The sequence below is a fragment of the Melanostigma gelatinosum genome (genome assembly GCF_949748355.1).
Source record: "Melanostigma gelatinosum genome assembly, chromosome: 14".
In the NCBI taxonomy this organism is placed as follows: Eukaryota; Metazoa; Chordata; class Actinopteri; order Perciformes; family Zoarcidae; genus Melanostigma; species Melanostigma gelatinosum.
The window spans coordinates 11,057,809-11,079,915 of NC_136647.1; the positions used below are offsets into that span (position 1 = coordinate 11,057,809).

A 22,107-nucleotide genomic window follows, 5' to 3' on the forward strand; every position below is an offset into this window, starting at 1 on the left:
GCAACTCCTGCCTCACACAACTGAGTTTTGAATAGAGCTATATGTTGTTTAATTGTTTATGTGCAATAAGGTCCCAGCCTGCAGTCAGAGAAGACAAACATCACCATTCAGGGTCAACTTACATTTATTTTTGCATACATACAACACAAACTGCTTCATACAGAAATGTGCAACCAGCTTCGCACTTAAAATATGGAACATTGGATATTAACGTGAATTGCAGTTTTCATGTTTTGTCTTTAATACATACAAGAATATGTTCAACAACAACAGCCTCTTTATTTACTATGGATTATAACCATAAAAAGGGGACACCAACCTCACGAAAAAAGGAGCAATATGTTTCCTATAAAATCTCATCTTGAACATGACGGGACACAAAGCGCTGGCTAGTTACCTACCGTTAATGCAGATACATGACCTACTGCACACACGTGGGAAACACAATGAATGCCTCAGAGATGACATTTAAGCAAAGGCAACCTGATACACTTGCTTACATAGATAGCCGATGCTTTCAGTGCAGTGAACAAATATAATTCCTATTGTGTTTAAACAAAGGGCAGAAGCATTAGTTAGCTCGTACTATTTCTGGGTCTGATGTTTTATCCTCCATTGTCAACATTGACATCTCAACAGCAGCCAAAGAGTGAAATAACATCGTACAGGAAAATAAAAAATACTGACACATCACCTCTGACAACATAACAAACACGCCTCATGAATGGTCACAAATAATCAGCGAGGCTCCGTAACAACTACGCTCGACTGGAGGGAAAGCGGCCATGGGCTCGATGGCAGTTGGACCTGCAAACTGCCGAGAAGAGTTTGGCACCCGACACTCAAAATCACACTACTGTCTGGAATGTGGGCCACGCTGCGCGCCTGGGAAGAACACAGCACACGGTCCACTGGAAAGGAAAGTGTGGTGATGCGTTGGTTACAGTGTAGTTTAGTCTGTACAGTCCGTTAGTGTTGCTATGGTGGGAATTGTCACACACAGGTGGTGGGTGCTTTGTGGTAAAAGTCCTTTGTCTTTTATTGATTTAGATGTTTGCATACAGTGAGGTCACTCCACAGCCCCGGGGCAAGCTGGAGATTGGAAATACAGTTACAACCATTTTTTTGAAAGAATACAGTGGCTGTTGGTTCAAAACCTGTAAGCGAATACATGGTGTGCACTTAAATGAGAAGACTTCCTCGGGGAAAAGCTCTGATATGCCACTCTTAACTATGTACACACACACTCACACACATCCAAACACAAACATGGTCAAACACGACAGCAGACGATATGCACCTCAAACACAACACATCACTTCTCACAGTTATCAACAATAGATTATTTAGAGTAATTGTTTGTAGAAATAAAAAAAAAAACATGGCTTTTGCAAAAACAAAAGTTGAATAAAATTGAAATAAAAGTGCCCTCTTATTATTATTATTATTATTATGCATGGCACACCTTCGTCATACTTAACAGCAGTATACACGCGCCACTGATCTGATCAGACACTAGTGTGGTTCAATGCTTCGGGTCGTCTCTTCAATCCGCAGGCTCTCATTTCTGTCACTCAGCAAGAACACAACCAAGAGCAGCCCGTCGGTGCATCAGTTACATTGTGCAAATCCCTGATGCAGCCATCACACACACACACACACACATTGAGTCCTATCCATGTTGAAAACATACATATATATACATAATCACGATGTATAGGCTTTGATATAGCGCTACAAAACACTCAGCTAAGCGCAACAGCCCGTTGACAAAGAGCGACGACTGAATAGAGCGAGAACAAAATGACATCGGTGTTGCAGCAGTGAACAGTTGGACCGACGATGACGCGGACTCGTGGCGTTCTGGTTCACCACGTGGTGTCAGCAAGGAGGCGATGACGAAACCCAGTGCAACATAGTACATTCATGCTAAAAGCAAGCTCTGCACCCCTCAGACACTAAATAACAGAACAAAACAACCATGGTTGGGAGCAAATGGAGAAAAAAAAAAACCCTGCAGTGCATAACCTTCTACTCCAAGTACACTGAGAAGGTAGACGATTACCCGCTACTCTGAGAATCCCGCTCCGATGTACAGATTAGTCAGAAGGGTGGATATGAGCCGCAGCATAGCTAACGCTGAAGCTGCACGGCCACACACAAGCCTCTCGATATTGCACACGGTAAACACGAGTTGTGCGTATTGATGTACTTTATACATAACACTATACCGTAGACACAGGCACATGTTTGCTGCCACGATTAAAAAGAAACAGAACAATTCATATTAAAATAAACTGTGGTCGAGTTTGGAACACACTTTTAGGGCCCGTGCTGCTCGAGACGTAAATCGTTTCCTGGGACTCAGACGGGGATTGGTCTATACTTATTTAAATATCGTCTCTTTTGTACATTCACACACATATCGCTGGGTCCCTCGGGGGGGGGGGGGCTTCGGGTGACTGTTTACGGTTCTACTTGGGACAGGGAGGACGGAGAGTTGGGAGTACCGACGGAGCCGAGGATAACCAGTCGGGCTCGGATTCGGGACAGGGAGGACGGAGAGTTGGGAGTACCGACGGAGCCGAGGATAACCAGTCGGGCTCGGATTCGGGACAGGGAGGACGGAGAGTTGGGAGTACCGACGGAGCCGAGGATAACCAGTCGGGCTCGGATTCGGGACAGGGAGGACGGAGAGTTGGGAGTACCGACGGAGCCGAGGATAACCAGTCGGGCTCGGATTCGGGACAGGGAGGACGGAGAGTTGGGAGTACCGACGGAGCCGAGGATAACCAGTCGGGCTCGGAGTCAAACAGAGAGCTCGAGGGCTGAGTTTGGGACACTAGGGAACTGGACGGGAAGACTGGGGCCTGTGGCGTTTTGGTCGGAGGTTGAAAATCCAAATCATCATCAAAAGTGACCCAAGGCTGGGTCGGTTTCCCTCCCGGGGGAGGCGGCTGGCGACGAGGTGCGAGGACAGGCGGAATGGAGGAGGCTGGCGCCAGGGGCAAGGAGGGGACAGGAGACGGGGCGAGGGGGAGCAGAGGAGGCGGTGCAGAAGGAAAAGTGGACGACGGACCGAAGAGGGACGCGGCCCTCTGGAGCGGGAAGGCGGGTGCAGCAGTAGGGGCCGCTGTCGCAGCGGGGGTGGGGATGAGTGGTGGAGTAAAAGCAGACATGGTCCTCTGAATGTTTGGCGTCGGGGCGGGACGATGGACGCTGAAGTCCGGCGTGAGCGAGCGGTGGTGCTGTTGTTGCGGCAGCGGGCCTGTGAAGGGATTGGTGCTGCTCGGTCGGGCTGGAAGCGGGTCAGTCAGGAGGGGGCCAGGGGAGGCCCCGCGCAGCGTCTCCTGCGAGCGGCTTCGGGACGGGACCGGAGGTGGCGGCAGCAGGGAGGAGGCGAACGGCGACGGGGTGGAAAGCGAGGAGGACGACGACGAGTCGAGCGCCTGCGGGTCCGACAGAGCGGAGGGCTGGAGGGAGAAGGATGAAGGGAGGGTGCTGGCGGACGAAGACGAGGACGTGGGAACGGAGGGGGGAGCACGCAGGGAGGAGCCTCGGGTCAGAGACTGGGTGGTGTGCCAGGAGGAGGACGAGGACGAGGAGAGGAGATCAGATGCAAGTGTGTCGAAGGGGTCGGGCTTCCATTGTGCTTCTCTTTGGATTCCATTCAGTCCATTGGTCTGAGGAGGAACAGAGACATCCAGTCAGCTGTCACAACAAACGCTGTGTGGAAATATGAACCATGGAGCTGATTTGTTGCTAACTTCTTTCTTTAGCTCAGATCAAAATTTCAAGATATCCATTGAAAACAAACAGTTACATATTACTGATCCATGTATCACATACAATCACCAACTCTTACACAAATTAATTAAATAATACAAATTAAACAAAATATAAAATTAAATGAGGATGTCATTGCATATGTGCTCAGTCACCTGAACCACAGATAGCAGATATGAAAGGACTTGTGAGTAGGGGGGGGGGGGGAAATGGCATCACATTGTTTGATATGTTGACCGACAAAACAGAAGACAAGGAATGCTTTGGTTAAAATATCTTCTTTGAGAAGACGTAGAAGGGAAGGAAAAATTGGTCGAGAGAGAGAGAGAGAGAGAGAGAGAGAGAGAGAGAGAGAGAGAGAGAGAGAGAGAGAGAGAGAGAGAGAGAGGTTACTGGGTGCAACGTATGAGAAGTAATAACGTCAGAGCAGAGGACTGTTGTGCTATGGAGGATGAGACAAAGAGGTGGTTTAATATAAAGTACCTGTCACCCTGAGGGCTTCTCCAGCTTGTGAGAGAGAGACAAATGTATCAGAGAGACAAAAGCAGGAAGAACGACACAGACAAACGAAGCTCAAAGGAGCAGAAAGAAGCTATTGTTGCAGTCTTCGCCTCCAACACGTGTCATAATTTAGCATACAATATCTTGTCGAATGAGAAGAATCTGAGAACCTGTACCACATTATTTAAATCAGTGTGTTCAATAGATAATTATAACAGCGTTTGTTCAGTTGCAGAAAATCGTATTTAAGACGAATTAAAAAGGAAGTTGGCACGAACCTGCGCAGCTGGGGCCGTCTCAGACTTGGCGGCGTCGGGTGGCAGAGTGTGAGAGGAGCGTGAACGTGGCGGCGGCTTAGGAGAGGCTAGACCTTGTGGAGAGCCAACAGCAGGGGGGGGCCCTGCTTTAGGAGCTTGCTGTGGCTGGAGCGGAGCTGAGAGTGTGGGCTGCATGGGTGCTTGGAGTTGGGACTGAACTGTCGGGGCAGCTGGTTGGGGCTGCATGGGCGGCTGCATGGGTGATGGAACCTGGGGTCTGGCTGCAGGGGGCTCGGCGGGAGGAGGAGCCGAGGGAGGGGGACCTGGGCGAGGAAACGGGGACAAGTTCAGGCTTAAATCGTATCACATTAATAACATCCTCGTGTTGATAATCTAGTATAGCGCCATCTGTAGAAACACATTTCCTTACCCAGAGGCAGGTCAGTCGGCTTGACCTGGCCACTGGCCACAGGGCGTGGGGCTCCAGGGTGGGTGTCTGTAATGGGCCGAGGGGCCCCAGGATGCACCTCTGGGATGGGTCTGGGTGCTCCAGGGTGAGAGAGAGCTGGTGGGCGAGTCTGAGGGGGCATACTGATTACCCCTGCTCGAGGAGGGATATTCTAGGGGACAAAGGGAAGGGAAATTAACACATTTGGTAAAAATGAGTAAAAGACAAACTTCATGAATGTTTTGAGTTTGTAAACTCACGGGTCTCGGAGCACCTCCAGGTCCAGGAGCTCCCACTGCTACCTGGCCTCGAGCTGGAAGGGTTAAGAAAGACAAACCGTTTATATCAGCAAATATCGTACTGTTCTGTATTCATCATGTGGGCTGTGCTGCCTAGGGAGAGATGTAAGGAACAGTGGGAGGAGCGTTTAGGGAGGTGTGAGGTTTAATAGAAACAATGACGGTAACTTTTAGTAGTCTTCGTACAAAACCAAGTTACACACGAGTGCACTGCAAACACACCCTAACCTATGACGCAACAAACTCCCTGTGGCTGACTTTATTAATGTTGATGACTCAGTCATTCCTGAGCTGCAGGATGTCCGGAGGAGAAGCAGGCCTGGTTCTGTGAGCCAACTGCTTATCGCACAGCTCACACACCTTTTCTTTCACTATTCTCGTGTTCCCACGAGACTTAGAGGTCTGCTTCTGTTTAATACTTCACTGTACAGTCACCAAACGCAAGTCAACCCAGCTAATCACGCACATCCTCAATGTGACACAGGAACTCAGCTATCCACACACACACACACACACACACACCATACAAATGGTCACGTGAAGACAGGCCAAGTCACAAATTGGCTAAGCAACCGAACCCTTCCCTCCACCCTGGGACAGGCTTATTTTGTGTCATTGTACAAATACATAACACAGAATTTACAGTCGACACAAAGGGGATAATCCTCGTATCACCCCCAGCAAGTACAAGAAAACTACCCACAAAGACGAGCGTTCACGGGACAAATGCAACGTCATGCTTCGTGGCACTCACCTGTAGCTGCTTCTGGCCGAGGGAGAGCGGGGCTTTTTGATCCTTTTTTTTTTTTTGCAGCACAAAAAGGAAACCAAACCGCATTAGTGTTATACACAACTTGGAATACCGGTCGAAGGAAGCAAGCGTTCCCAATGACAACCCTTTACAATAAGCACTAGGAATAGTAATGCAGCAGAGCAGGGAAGTCTGAGATGCTGCGAGTCTGAATATCTTACCTGCCTCAGAAGGAATTCCCCACTAATCAGAGGATTACTGAAGCCGAGCTGACTTTAAGACCAAAAGGGATTTTCCTTTAACTCACGATATCTCCTCAGTTACGGAAAGACCGCGGTCACCAAATCATTATTTGTTTTCGGACGTAATGATGCACACGTGAGGTATCCAGTTCCCTAATATGTGCAGACATTTCAGTCAGACTCCTGCATGACTCCTGATTATAATGGAATTAAAGTTAAAAGAAATTAGTATGATGCATAGCCTTCATATTACTTAGATTAAAAAACATAGGAACATGCTTTTTTCATTTGCTGCTTATCTTGCACTTAAATTAGCCAAACAACAGGCTACCTACCAAACACATCTCTCCTGCACACATACAAAAGACTTAAGATGGTCTCTAATGATGAAGAATTGCTAAAAGGTGAGTCATCAATGTCTAAAAGGAGCATTGATGACTGGGCGTAAGACCACTAATATGTAAAGACACACCGCCTGGACAGTTACCTTCACTGCCTCTCCTACCAAACAGTGGGTTGGGCCATTTGCCACAGTCTTCAAGTCAAAGAAGGGAAAAGAGTATTTCAATATGAAAACAATACATCCATGACTTAGCAGCTACTCCCACGAAGAATAAACCTCGGACAATGTCTAATCGAATTAATAACCACACTTTTACAGTACTCACAAACTGTCAAATAATTTACAGTCACCAAAATCACATATTCAGGTGAAGGATTGTGATGATGCACAAGCAGCACGGCATTTTGAACTTGACCCAAATGGTCAATCAGCACTCGAATAAGACCTTAATCCAGGAGTTGTTGTCTTAATTAAAACATGATTCAGCAACCCCGTGGCCTATTTCCACTTCACATTTTAATCTGGAATGGATTTAGATGGATGTTTGTGGCAACATGTCGTGTTTCAACGAGTTGAAAAGCTGAAGCTAAACACGAGGACAGCCCAGTGTTTGAGGGTTGGTGTCGCGTTGATGCTTCAGTGAATAAATACACTTTGATTCTGCGTCACACAATCATCCGCAAACTAACTATGCTGAACTGAAATGAGCATTGGAACTGCCGACAGCCTCCTGATGAGACACTGATGCATTGTGCCTCTCTGTGTGTAGCATCAGATGGAACATAGCAGCCACTACTTTAAATGCTTCAGCCCTGTAAGCATATGGACACACAGTTCAATGCTCATCACTTTACCTGCAGAGCCCTTTCTAACTGGCAGAGGGCTCATGCCTCCTTCAGGAACGAGGCCAAGAAGTGGGACAAAGGTGACAATGTTGACACCTGGATTGAGTATCTCGTACTGTACCATGCTGAAAAATGAAATATTCACACTTCCAATGTGGGATTGTATTTGGTTGCTCTGACTGAAGCTCTGCTACGGTGACTAAAATGTCAAAAAAGTTGAGCTTTAATTAGCTGTAGACAAGGCTCAAGTGTGATGCTTTACCTGAAGGTGGTGGCGGGCGTTGAGGAGGTGCTGGGCGGGCTGGGGGGGCGTGGGGACGAGGGGGGGGCGGGCGTTTGGGCTCTGCAGATGTGGGGGCACCAGGCTGGAAGTCCACAGGAGGCCCTAGAAGGAAAACAAAAGACAAATCTAAAGATTGTGCTTTAACCGAGGAATATATATCAAGCCATGAGCCCTAGTTTTCTGAAAGTCAAATAGACAAACAACTCATCCTACAATTTGTTCCACAGCGGTGATTCAGTGTTGACAAAGAAAAGAGGAAGCTAACACCGCACACATTTGAATATCACACCATGAAGCACGTTTCAGAAGGAAACAAGTCGTTTACTAGAAGACACACTACACGCCCTCTAACACGAAATGTAGATTACATCATCACGCACTACATTTTACCTGGAATGTCTCTCCTCAGTGATGATGGGCTTAACTCGCCTTCAGGGCATCACAAACAGAACAGAGTTATCGTTCATAGACTGGGGACCGGAGCCTGCGCTGATTCATGGACGGTACTTTTAGCAACCTGATACCAGGTGTGTGTGTGTCAAGATGCACATGATACAGATACACATATACACACAGTACATACCTTGTGATGGGCGGGAGGGTTGACCTCGAGCAGACCTGCCGGGGGTGACAGGCTCCCCCTGGGTGGGGGAGTGACAGGGACTACTGTGGGGGGAGGGGAAAGGGGAGGACAGAGGGCCGGTGCCTGCTCCAGGCTGAAGGTGCTGGGGAAGGATCTCCTCCACCTCCTCGTCCACATCACCTGGTTATTAAAGGCAGGAATTCATAAACATTCTATAAATAAACTGAGATTCCTGAAGAAGAGGATTGGGATTAATTGGCTGTCATCCCTCACCTTCCATATCATAATCATCGTCGCCCATGTCCGTGTCCTCGGCAAGCAGGGTGGAGCTGGCCGAGGTGGGGATGCTCCCACAGATTCTCTCCACACTCATCTCATCCTCCAGACTCTTGATCCAGCCCGAACTCTTCAGACGGATGTCAATCAGTTTGCCGAGGACCTACGATGTAAACCAAGAGCCACAGACAACAGACTAGTTACCAGGCACACAGTTGACTTATGGAGCATGTGTGTGGCTTAGAAGTAATGAACACAACCAGCGATGACTTACAGTGGAAGCGCTGAGAGAAAGCGCAGCAAGAGCAGAGTAACCTTCCAGGAAAGTCACCCACATCTTCTCCTCAACAAACCTGCACAAACAAGGACTTTGTCAGTGCAGTCCCACCGTCTGAAGGCAATACGTGTCCGTCTGTGTCGGGCTTTCAAGCTCACCTGATGAGGATGACCTCTCCGAATTGAGCAAACTTGTCCAGCAGCTCGTCTATGAGAGCATCGTCAAAGTCGTCGTCGGGCCCGGAGGAGCAGAGGGACACCAGGATGGTGCCGTCCGGAGGCCCCTGCAGGGCGATGACTTCTTTGTAGACCTGGTGCCGCGCGTCCGGGTCCACCTCCAGGATGTCCACGTCTATTATCGACACCACGGGCCTAAAGAAAGACGCGAGACGTTGAGGAAGGCGATGTTTGATTAAAGAGACATAAAATAAATTTTCGTTTACATTGTTGTATTTCACTTTGAGAAGGAAATGCAGCAGATTACACTGTTGTGGTGAAACTCGAACAGATCCATCTTGTCATTTACCTGTGGTCGGAGGTCTTAAGCTCAGCCCTGCCATAGTACTTCAGAGTGCCTGCGCTCCAGGGGTTATCTGGATCGTCGTCATTCTCCCCGGATGTAGAAGCTGCTCCAACTAAATTCATCTCCTCAGCTGCAAAACATGCACAGATGCATATAAAATACCCCTTTGTAACCTTTCCCAATTAAGACAAAAGCCAGATGTCAGTGGGGTTTTTGTCCAGTGGAGAAGGGGCTTAGGTGTAAAACACATTTTACATTGTTTTAACTTTGTCTGTGTTGGTTTGATTTATCTGCAGAGGCTCTGCACCTTACCTGCTTTATCAAAGTTCCACTTCCTCCTCTTCCAGAGTATGCGGTCCGTCCAGGCTGGTGTGCGGCACTTCTCACTGGTGTCATAATCTTCTGAGAAGAGGTCATACTTATAGGTGGGCGCAAAATCCAACTTCCCCTCGATAAAACCTCGGAACACCTGTTGAAGACGTTTCTGCATTAGTACGCGCGATAAAAAAGGCTCGATGCTGCGGTACGCCATTTCCTGTTGAGAGGACGTGAAAGTTATCGGTGCTGTAAACATGCACGTGTGCTGCAGGTCTTACCAAACCAGCATTCTTCTGGTCCAGCAACTGGTCCCCAGCTGTCAAGGCTTCCCAGTTTTGCTGTTTGATTAGCTCTTTCACTTCCTCGTTGGGCAGGCTGATCCGATAGTTAAAGTCTCCACACCAGAAGACGTAGTCATGCGAGTACAGCAGACGACCCTGGCAAGGACAAGACGAATGCGGTTACCCTTAAGTAAGGCAGAAACGTGTTTGAGGAATCACTTGCTGATCTCATGTTTTTTGTTTTGTTTTTTACCATGGGGAAGGTGAGTCTGCGTGTGATCTCACTGTAGTCGTCATTCCTCTCCTTGACCTGTGACTGGCCAGCAGCAAAGTGGGAGCAGACGAAGCAGATGCTGGTGGTATGGAAGAGCAGGCGGATGGCCACACCTCCTTTGTTGCCTGTAGCCCCGCCCATCCCGGTTTTGACAGTATCGACAGCAACATCCCTGAGAGAAACGTATCGAATGCAGAAAGTTACATTTGCTACAATAACGGTGCGGTATGACGCGACGCGTCTCTCGTGGCGATGCGCACAGTTCCTACCTGATGAAGGGTGCGTGCTGTGGGCGGATGAAGACGAACAGACACACCCCCACCAGCTGCTCTGAAGCCAGCAGCACATACTTGTGGTCCCGCGATATGTTTTTTTGTAGCTCAGCTGCCCATAGTTTCTGGTTTGTGGTGCTGAGACAAAAACAGAAATATGTGTCATAATGCAGAAAAAGGAGAGAAAAAAAACACCGCACAAAGAATAAAAAAAAGTTGATCACATAATGTAATTAACAGTTAAATATTTCTTAATATTTATTTTTTAAAGTGGAACTAGCGAGCTGAAGAGAAAGATGTATAGAGCACAGATAGACACTTCTTCTGTGGCCCATTGGTAAAAACAAAACAAAAAACAGAATCTTGCACACATACCTCGCACTGACAATATTGCCAGCATTTAGTTCGACCATTTCCTCAAAACCGATGGCGAAGATATCTATGGGGTTTGCTTTGCTGTCTGAAAAGAGAAAGAATACACAATGTTCAACACACGTCTGATACAAATGATTATTATATATCCACCTAGCAAATGCTCAGTTTGAACAATGTCAACTGTTGTTGATCATATAGCTCCCTGGACCTCATGAAGTAAACAACCCTGAGACACAGATATAATTCAGTGACTTCCTGAAGTCTTGCCTTTAGTGTTCAGCAACCAGCAGAGAAAGTTACTGCACCGTGCCAAGAAATAGTCTGGCCCATAACCCTCCTTTAAACCAGAGATCTAACATGCTGGTAGCCGAATATTGTTTCCTTCTGACAGAGCCAGGCTAGTTATTTTGTGCTAAGCTAAGCTAACCGGCTGCTGTCTACAGCTTTATATAATTGTACAAACATGGTATCGTTCTTTTCAAATTTTCAGTAAGAAAGTGAATAACTATACTTCCCAAAATGTCAAACTATTCCTTTCAGCAAATAAAAAAAAAAAGACCAGCAGCCATAAAAAAAAAAGACATGACATTTACCACCAGTGAGTGCAGAGGAATAAACGCCGACGTACCCTGGAACTCAGGATGCCCCGCCTTCTTTGGAGCATCCAACAGCCAGTCGTTGAGCGTCTGGTTGCGGAAAGCAATGCTGCGGAACTGTTTACCCCCGTTGACGTTCCAGGTGCCGGTGCACACTCGGATCTGCTTGGGCCGTGTGTATTTATGGTAGTTCTGACACATTCCCAGCAATACTCTCGGGGAGGCTGTAAAGGGGAGGAAAGGAGGATTAGAGAGTAAAATGGTTGAGTGCGTGTGTCTGCAGGAAAGGAAGGCATACAGGGGAAACAAAACTAAAATCTAATCAAAACCAATGGGAGAACATCCAAATACAACAGAGGAAGACTGAAACAATGTCCTAAAACATGAGTCATGGGATAAAGGACACAAACCAGTTGAAGTACAGATGACAATCAAATCATCAACTTTGGTAATTGGTCATTTCTGTCTTTAAATTTCCACTCAAGGTAATGTTAAATTTCATTGCAAAATGCTGCATTCTTTGAATCACTATTGCAAAGGCCTGATGATGTGCGACAGAGAGTTGAACCACCACCAAAGTTGGGTCATAAATGAATGAACAATAATGAGCAGCAAACACAAATGACAGGACAACTATGTGACGGGATGAAGAGATCCGTCCACTGCGGGCAGTCTGGCAGTTACTATACCTGATTGTAAGATGGGCTCAGTGACTAAGATTGTGAGCAGGGGGGGGGGGGAGAGGGGAGAGAAGGGCGGGTTAACAGATAATTCTGGCAGAGCAGTCGGTCAGCATTAATCTAACGGGGACAGAGAGCTGACACTTGGAGATTACGCTCGCGGAACAACCCTTCTATCGTGCATAGAAGCTTCTGTCTAACAGGGCTACAACAGAAACAGGTCCAAACTCGTCCAAAATATGGAAACAACTCCTCCACTTGGGAGCAGAAGAGAAGATTTTCTTAAAATGACAAAATATAGATGCTTGCAATATGGAGCAAAAACTTGCATTTGTAACACTATTCATTTGTACATTTGAGGGAAGATGTGATCTGTTGACTCAATAAAGTATCATATGTTGTAAATAATTACCATAAAGACTGGAAGTGGTGAGCAAGGCCCGAGCCTTGTCGGCCAAATCGCTGTTGAGTGTGGAGCCCAGCCTCAGGATGTCTATCGCCTCCTGCTTAGAACTGTCAAAGAAGTTGTTCTGGATGGTCCTGGTCACAGAGCGAGCGCCATCTTTTAGCTTTCCCACCTACAAACAGCCAAAAAAAAAAAAAAAAAAAGATTAGATATCCTCTCAATTTGTGTGGAAAAAAATAAAGTTGTACTTTCCACCAGAGAAGAAAAGGAGGAACACACGAGACAGATCCAAGTAATTTTTGACGAACCGGGAAGAATCAAAACTTCACTGATTGATGTGCAACATGCCACATGGTGATCATTATTATTGATTCCTCCAAGTTCATCCAATCAAGACAGCAGATGTAACCAGATAATGTAGGCGACAATAGAAGATGATACTGCAGTGAAAAGACGTTTTATTTTTTTTAGCTCATTTCTGTGGATCAGTAGAGAGCTCCATGGAGAGTTCCAGAGTTGCCAGGTCAAGACAGTATGCATCACATGTATACCTCAAGAGGAATAAAATCAAGTTTTCATGGTTGTTTTTTTAAATAAAAGAGGTCCCAACTGTCCCATCCTCATCATTTAACCCACAGACACTGAAACTAACAACGCTCCAGAAATAGACCCACAGCTCAAAAACGACATCGACTGCCTTGTTCACTTACCACAGAGGTAGAGAGGTCCAGAGGACAGCAGAAAGAGATATCACACAAGAGTTTAGAAACTGAAGCACACAGTTCTACACACAGAGGAGATCCACTCTGTCACTGCATGCACAACCAGGCATTGTTTTAAGTGATATCTATGGTTTAAGATCACAGTCGAAAGGAAACACTTTAGATCCCCAGTGCTGTGCCATTTCTAGATATTAATTTAACGAGGCAAAACTTTGATATTCTTGGAAATCTAGCCTGAGCTAAAGCTTTATTTTTCTTTTCAGTTGGAATAGTCTTTGTCACGTGTAAGTGTTTATCAAGATTGTCTATTCCAGAGTTGCTAATTAAATATCCACCCTTTACAACTTTTAGGACCAAACAGTAATTCAGTCTTTAAGTCCATTTTGCTTCATGAGAAGACAAATATAAACCAAATAACTCAAAATATAACCGATTCAATGCTACGGTTTGCTCAATTTGCTTTTATCAAATGCTGTCATTCACTTCTTCATGTCCCCAGCCAGGATCAACAATGTGGTGGACGCTGTTCAAAACAGGCTGAGCTAAACCATAAAGCGCTGGAATGAATCAAATCTGACAAAACCATTCAAATCCTACATCAAGTGCAGCTATGCTCACCTGCTGTCTCTTAATGAGGAAACTGTGAACTTGTATTTGTGTGTGTATTTGGTGCGTCTCTTTCGTGTACCTTGGCCTTGCCATCCAGGGCACCAGTGCCCGCGTAGATCTTACTGACGGAGTCTCCGTTGGCAGACCACATGGTCCTAAAGACCTCCTGGAATCTGGCCACCAGCTGGGGTTTCTCTGTCAAACTCATTTCCTCCAGCTGCTTGGGCAGCATCTGGTGAGGAACGGGGGGGCGTTTAGACTATGGAAAACAAAACAATGGACTTTGACTATCTCATAACAATAGAAGAGCATACTATGACTATTACCTCAAGGGCAAAGAAGGCCTGTACACTGTTGGTTCTATCCAAACAGTCCAGGCAGTTGGTCCTAAGGGTCCCACCCTGAGTCCTAACAAGACACGTGTTCTAACATTAAGGATCAATAACAAACATTGCATTGACTACTACTCACTCCATGTTAATTCCTCACCTCACGATGCCCGTCTCTGCAGAGTAGTAGAAGAACCCGCACTCTTCTATGAACTTGTTGAGGTAGGGTTTGAGCACACTGTGGAGTTTGTCCGCTTTTCCCCCCTTCACATTTTGATGGTAGTCAAAGTTCACCATCTTCACTGCTGAAGCATGCTCTGATGCCTTCAGGTGACTCTGAGAGTGGCCGAGAGAGGAAGAAGACTTACAGAAACTTTAACTGAATGCTGAAATGTTGCCCACACCTGAGGACACAACATTTCTGGAGAAGACAACCAGGAAGTGCTTTTAATATTAATCAATGAAATGTAGCCTCAAGGTACAGTAATTGGGATACTAATCTGTTTTGATACACACTATTTGCTGCCAGTTGTTCTTTGTCAGAAGTATCAGATAAATGTCCGAGAGTACATGTCAGTGTGAAGGGACGGAGAACGGCTGCTCTCACCTGAAAAGCTTTGCTGAGCATGTGTTCCCCTTCCTTACTGCCAAGCAGGTTGATGATCACCTGTTTACCATACAACCTCCGCAGTGTAGCAAAGTGTCTGGACAACAAATGTACAAATCACGTCATAATAAGCATCGATAAAGGTCTCAAATGACGTCACAGGCTAATAGTGCATACATTCTAACATTTATCGTAACGCATTAAAGTCTCCATGCTTGGTACCAATGCTTGAGCTTCAGAATTACACACACTGAATGCTGCAGCCCCGATGTACATATCAACAATGGCAAGAAATGTTGATTTAGATTCATTTTTGGAGTCAGCGGGGAAATATTATGGTCAAAAGTCTTGTTGCTGATTTGTATTTCAATGCATCTTTCTTCAGCTGTGACATTTGCTCGCTAAAATAGGAACTACAACTACGTATATGAAGGGGATTCATCCAAAGATGCACTTCGGTGGGGATGTGTTCATTGCAGAAGATGTTTTAAAGACCGGAGGGACAAAGGGAGGGCCTCTGAACAAACTGCTTCAACACATTGCAGAAATAGATGTAGAGGATAGCAGACCGAGGCTACTGTTTGTGTTCGTAAAAAGATGTTCTTGTTAGCTTTGTACTATCTCAGGAATTTCAACACAGAAATCTTGTCACTGCAGAAACTGACGAGATAGAACAACGGATGGATGAGTCACAAGTCCGGAGAGATACTGAGAAAGACGAGAAGCATTGCCAAATACTTGGTGTGAAGAAATGACTAATTTGTTTCATAATATAACTGGTGTACCATCTGACGCGCTTGCCTCGACATGTTCAGGATACTGAAAAGCAAGGGGGGGGGGGGGGGATTATGTTGACATCTGGGCTCAGCTCAGTCAATCCTCGATGTCGAGAACTGAAAGATGGTGGACTTCACAGAGTTCCAGCATCACCTATGTGGTAAAGTTACAATGATGATTTTGGGGGAAATCTTTACAGACTTCCATTGTTTTGTTATCAGACTGACAGCTTGGTGAGCCTGGCGGTGTTGTGGTATTTGCAAACACTGACCCACTGTCTGTAAAGAAACTAGAGAAATGTTGGGTTTGTTTGTTTGGGTGATCGGTTTTAGATAAAAAAATGGGGATGATTCCAATTTAGGAGGCTATTTGTCACTGGCCACCTGGTGTCTACAATTCACTGCCAGTTAAGACAAGATGAGTAACCAAAGAGCCAACCCAACGCTTTTTCTCTCCCCAACATTCAGAGCTGATTTTCAAAGGATACAGTCACTGGGATAAAATGAGAGAATAGTCTCTGGATCTAAACTATATCAAAATAAAACAGGGGTTGATCAAGGACTACTAATGAGTCCTTTCGGTTCCCTTCAATAAACCGGCCTCTGAGGACACACTTCAATTCACAAGTTCTCCTCTCAGAGTCCGGAGAGCTTTTCTCTGTGGCACCTCGGGCGGTGGCTGCAGGAGACAAAGTATTAATGTGTCTCCTCTGCTCCTCAGAGCGATGGTGATGGTAATCTGTTGAAGGCCAGATAAAGCAGCTGGAGACTGCTACACATTATTAACATGCATGTACACAGACACAGTGCGCAGAACATTTACCTTTCGAATGCTGGTGCATTTGCCTCGAATCCCCTTGAGAGTTTGACACGATGAGAGCCGACCTGCAGGTCAGAGACAGCCAGAGGAGACAAAAGAAAAAAGACACAAGTCACGGTGTTCTTCTTCACTTCACATCAAATCCTGCAGATGACCAGAAACCTGGTGGTAAAGTTGGGTAAGCAATTTTGGATAACAGTGGAAACGAGACCTTCATGGTGGGAAAAAAAAAGAAGAAGATGGACAACAAGGCATAGGACCACAGAAACGCAGGGTCAGCAAAAGATTTGTTCATACAAAGACACTGAGCAGCAGAGAGAACTTGTTGCCCGTCACCTTCATTCACCTCTTTTCCCTACCCCTCACTGCCTAAAACGTTCCCAGCTTTTATTCATCTTCTTTTGCTTTCTAAAATATCTTCTCTTCCCGTCTCTGATCGAACGTCATCATCCCTCCTGCAGCATTCAGTCTCTGCCTCCTCTTTCTCCTACTGGTCACACGAGTCAGGTCACAAGCATCAGACGTGCATTCTGGGTCTAAACCAGTCAAAGAGTATTACCACTGCATTGACGTTATCTGCCCACATTTCTGCATGTGCCCGGTTTGGGTTCCCGGCTTGGTTTTGGCATGCGATGCTAAATATCTTTGCTCCATGCTGCTGCCATTTTGTCCCTCCTTGCTTCACTCTGTCTACTGTTGTGCATGTCTATGCATATTTAATAACTTCCTGAGATGGCATCTGAAAAGCACTCGGGTTACAGGTTAGAACAAAACCTCTTCCTATCTTAGTCCAACTCTACAGCATATTTGTGAATATTATTGTGACGCCACATGCGATCATATTCCACTGACGCTTCTTTCCCCAAAACAACCATAAAATAATGATACACTAAGATGTTGTCATCAAGCAGGACTCTAATAGACTAAGAGGGGGAAACCCTGCCACTTTACTGATTAACATGCTTCATAGTAGGCTAGTTAACCACTAGTTCTAATGTAAACTAACTGTACCGAGATCAATAACTCTGCTTCTGGATCAAACTGATACTACCTATCCTGCCCAGGGAATGAATCTCAGAGGAAGGAAAGGAGAGCGTAAGCCTACAAAGCCACAAGGGGAATAAGAGCTAAAACAGTGCTATTAAAAGTAGGTAGACTACAGTTCTGTCTGAAAACAACCCGAGCCCACATCCCTGTGTTTTGACCAAACCGTAGATAGGTGTTAATTGACAATATGGGAAAATTCGCTACAGTTTCCTGAGGAATAACAGCAGCTTAAGTGAAAGGGAAGTGGTTAGGGGATGTTTTCAGACCAGGCTCTCACCTGAACAAAGAAGTCTGGGAGCTGAGGAAAACAGAAGAATGCCCTTTACCAACCACTACATCTGTCGTTAACCTCTCCCACGTCTGACCTGATCCACTAGTCTGTGCAATGTCAGGACAAGGGCCGGAGAATCCCAGCGATGTTGTTGAGTCTTTGGCATTGCACAGAGAAAGCCCTATCTGCAGTATGAAAGCGCCAGCACCCGAAAGAGACAAAAAAAACACCCCAAAACAAAAAGGTTGTACCAGGTGGGGGTTCTCATCCATCCTATTAGGGTGCCGATTCTCATTCAGGTGCAACCAAACACCCTTAATGGACTTTTTCTGAACACAGCATGGATACAATGTGTTAAAACTAGGATGAAGATACCCAGTGTAATTACAAGGAGACGTTTCATTCCCCACATATAGCCAAATACAGTGTATTTTTATTAAAGTGTTTTGTATTGTTCTGCAGGAGGTCCACATAGGCCTCATCAGAGTTCAGTGTTTACACTTACACTGTACAATCAACTGGGACTGATTGAGCCGTATCTGCAACGGAAGCTTTATGATTTTCAGATAATGTGGCTAAAAGTAAAACCTCACCGTCACGATTCGATGCTGGCTTTATAGGATAGATCTAGTTTCCATTACCTGGATTCCTGGCTGTTCCCAGAACAGAGGAATGGACCCACGGATCTGTATGAAGGAGGAAACTTTGTCGTCCAGGAAAATAACCTGTTCAAAACAAGAGGTTTGGTTCAGCTCATTAGCAATGTGATAAAAGACAATTTGTAAAAAAGACATTTTTCAAAACCTACAGCACCGTTACAGGAGGATTGAAAGAACAAAAATAAAACATAGTATATCCTTTATAAACTGTTAACTAACTAGAACGCTTGACAATACAATATAATCCAACACAAAACCCTGCAGTTACCACCACACCTATGAAGCTTCTCATGTTTAATTTCTATTTAGACTTCTACAGAGACGTTGAATGACGTCTATGGTAGTTTTTGAGACAGTAAATATTGGTGTAGTTGTACTGCATTACACTGTATTTGAACTGTAGTAGTTCCAGTTATTCTGTCCAACGTACAGCTTTGTGTTTGTTTGCTGAAACAGGAACTATAAAAAAAAAAGTCATTTGCCACAATGACGAGCCGGCAAGTAAGCTTGCATATTCAAATATACAGGAAAAACAAAATACTGATTGGACTGATGTTAACTAGATAAAGAAGTTGAAATATGGCAAAAGTAAAAGGCGTCAGACTTGTGCTGATATGTCATCATCACGAGCACCATGCTGCTGGTTTCCCTGTAAGGGTTTAATGTTACCTATGAATCTATAATTCATTTCGTTGAACAATGTCATTCGACAGTGACGGCACGAAATGCTCGAGCAATAATCGTCTCACCGCTAAGGCCGTACCAGGTTTTCTCCTCACCAGTCAATAGATAACCAGTGTTTAAACAGACTGTATGAACCAAGGCCATGTGACCATGCACACAGAGCATATAGAAACTGATTCAACGAAACTGTCAGAACCCGTCACCTGTTCGGTCTCCACAAAGTTGGCCACCTGTCCGTCGTCGTTTGCTCCGCGGACGTTGAATCGCGTGCCGGCCCGCTCCGAGCTGAGGCGGGAGAAGATGCAGGCCTTGGCCTGTTTGTGGCCCGCATAGATGGTCCTGACCTCCACACCGCCACACATCAGCCTCAACAGCCAGTCGTCACAGTTTACTCCGTAGTGGTTCAGGTGCAGGTGCAGAGATTGGTTCCTATTGAGGAATCAAGACACGACAATAAACACACAAAACAAATTCAGTATGAGCAGTGGATTCAGCAGAAACTATTTAAACCGGAAAGACTGTATTTAGTTCACATCCACTATTTCAGAGATTGTTAAAGCCAAACACATGCCTACTACTCTCTTTAGAACAGTAATCGTTTCATGCTTTTACCAAAAGAAGCGGTTATCTGTAGTGTCCTCTAGGATCCTGCGATGTGCATTGAGACTCAAGTCCATGCTGACACCAGTGGCAGACCAGGCAAAGTAGAAGTGTCCCGAGTTCAACACCTTTCGCACTTCAGCGATCCGGTCCTCATCTGCTTGATCATTCTTCAGGGATATGAAGTCTGTCTGTGTAACCCTGAAAACCTCAGAATCCTGCACCTTCCCCACAGAGCTGCATCCGGTCACAACCACCAGACTGTGGAGCATGGAGTCACCTGCAGAAGTAAGTGGAGTTTGCCAAATAAAAAAAAGAAAGGGACATGAGAATGAAAACAATGTATATGATGAATTGTAAAGAAAAGGGATAAACGCAAGCAGTATGTTAACAGATATGAAGCACTGCTTTGAGAAAAGATACAATAAAACATTTGGCCGAAGAGACTGGACAGGAAACCGTTAATTAAACTTCTTTAAAAAGGAAAATAACCAGCCAGTCAAATCTCAGCCATCTTTAAGACTGAGCTTCAATATTTTACACAGCTTTTCCCCCCTTGTTGTGATAACAAGAGCCTTCAAGGTCTGATGGAGGGTAGGATAAAGCAGCTTAGAAGTAAGAAGCGACAGACCAACGAACAAAGAGGCCTTCGCAGCCACACTGGGGTCAGAATCTGGCCTGTATCCAGGAAATGTCTGCAACGCGGAGCAATGAACGGAGAAGATGCGGCAGTAGCTTACCCAGGTTTAAGCGGAGGACGCCCAAGATGCCATAGGCATCGAGAATCTTGGCATATGAGTTTTTAATGGCCTCCTTCTCTGCCGCCGCTGGAAGACAAACAGCAATTTAGGGGGGGGGGAAGTTGGTAGAGCCTGTGACTTAATCACAGTACAAAATCACATCTAAAGCATCTGTCATTACAGTGCAATCAAACAGGATGGCTTACACAGGACGGCAACAGCCCCGGATTCAAACATGAGGCATTCTTCCCGGCTCCTGGTCTCCACTATGACACTGTAGGGAGGGGGGTCCAGCTTGTGGTAAATGCGATATCCCTTGCTGAAGGCCATTGTTGATCCAAGATGAAAAAACTACGTTATTACCTGGGAACCGAAACAAAAGAATGAATGAGCATATCAGATAAGAGACACTCGCAATGAAATGCAACATCTGTAATTCAATGGCTGGTAGAATGCATGACGGTGTATTGATTGTTGATGAAGATGTTACCTGTGATATGACCATACCATAATACATATCTATCTATCTCCCTTGTTTTGTAGTGTTTGTGCAGCTAACGTTGGAACTGGACCAACAATTAAGAGCTTTCAAAAACTAAATCGAAATACTGTGAGAAATACAATTTTGGGGTTGAAATCTTTTACATTTTAATGTACATTAATGTACATCCTGCACATTATGAAAATGTATCGTATTATTAGGCAACATTACAAATTACGGAATACTGAAAGCTTTCATTGGGAAATCAGTTCCCGGACATAGCTAAGGGCCCAAAACATATGGCAAACTAATCTTTTAAACACAATTTCGCTGGTGGCCCGGAGATTATGAGCAGCACGGATACTGTGTACGATAACGTATAGGCCGGGGGACTGAAACATCATCCATCCTGACACGGGCAGTCACGACTCTATAATGCTGTGCAGCAGCCGAAGCTAACGCTGACGTTTCCCTGCACACGTAACTTCACAGCTAGATTTAGTGACGAGAGAAACCAACTAACAAAACGTCAGTGATAAACTGATAAAACTGTCCTGCGCCTATCTAATGCTAGCTGATACCGTTAGCTAAATTAATCACAGGGGTAGTAGCTATGATTCGCTATCTGACGATGTTTTGATGGTGGTACAACCTGCACATCCGGGATGATAATCTCACATTTACTAATACGTTGACTGTTAATCATATAACGGTTAGGCGTGTGCATACGTTTGAATGTCACCTCTATCGCACTATTGTACATTTAATTTAAAATGCATAGAGGAAGGGGTGAGGATTTCGACTTACCGTCTGCCCCCGCCGGGTTGATATTCCGCTGTCACAACAGAATTCTTCCCGGTGTGTTGGCAAAATGGTACATTCCGACACTAGGCACGCCTCCATCACTTTACCGTAATACCTGAAATGGTACCGTGCGCTTTTGTACAAGGACAACGGAAGTAAAATATTAATAGTAAATATGTATACATACATATATAATATTAAAATGTTCAAGCTATATCAAGTGAACCTTCCTTGGGGGGAATATTTCCAACACACGTTAATTTGCAATGAAGACTCTGGTTACAGAAAATCACAAATGTTCTCGCCCGATTTTGCTCATGATTGAAAGCTCCACCGATCCAAT

At 45.4% G+C, this 22,107-nt stretch overlaps 1 protein-coding gene across 7 annotated transcripts; it reads right to left on the reverse strand.

The window, feature by feature from the left end:
- Window positions 1-114: 114 nt before the first annotated feature.
- synj1 (synaptojanin 1) lies at window positions 115-21,809 on the reverse strand. 7 transcript variants are annotated; one of them, XM_079283836.1, is made up of 31 exons: window positions 21,768-21,809; window positions 20,686-20,842; window positions 20,480-20,566; window positions 19,752-20,019; window positions 19,343-19,568; window positions 18,438-18,521; window positions 18,048-18,125; window positions 16,482-16,543; window positions 14,883-14,979; window positions 14,436-14,611; window positions 14,273-14,354; window positions 14,026-14,178; window positions 12,622-12,787; window positions 11,562-11,753; window positions 10,934-11,018; window positions 10,556-10,696; window positions 10,266-10,458; window positions 10,010-10,168; window positions 9,726-9,882; window positions 9,417-9,543; window positions 9,050-9,262; window positions 8,889-8,967; window positions 8,612-8,777; window positions 8,339-8,518; window positions 7,735-7,857; window positions 6,046-6,087; window positions 5,253-5,305; window positions 4,975-5,164; window positions 4,566-4,867; window positions 4,270-4,293; window positions 3,570-3,683 (listed from the first exon to the last, which is right to left on the reverse strand). In XM_079283836.1, the coding sequence occupies exons 2-30, from the start codon at window positions 20,807-20,809 to the stop codon at window positions 4,273-4,275; spliced, it is 4,026 nt and encodes a 1,341-aa protein (XP_079139962.1). In that variant the 5' UTR covers window positions 20,810-20,842; window positions 21,768-21,809; the 3' UTR covers window positions 3,570-3,683; window positions 4,270-4,272. The 7 variants fall into 7 exon arrangements, with proteins under 7 accessions (XP_079139958.1, XP_079139957.1, XP_079139961.1 ...); XM_079283832.1 differs by lacking the exon at window positions 4,270-4,293 and having other exon boundaries at window positions 115-3,683; window positions 12,622-12,778; XM_079283831.1 differs by lacking the exon at window positions 4,270-4,293 and having other exon boundaries at window positions 115-3,683.
- Window positions 21,810-22,107: the final 298 nt, after the last annotated feature.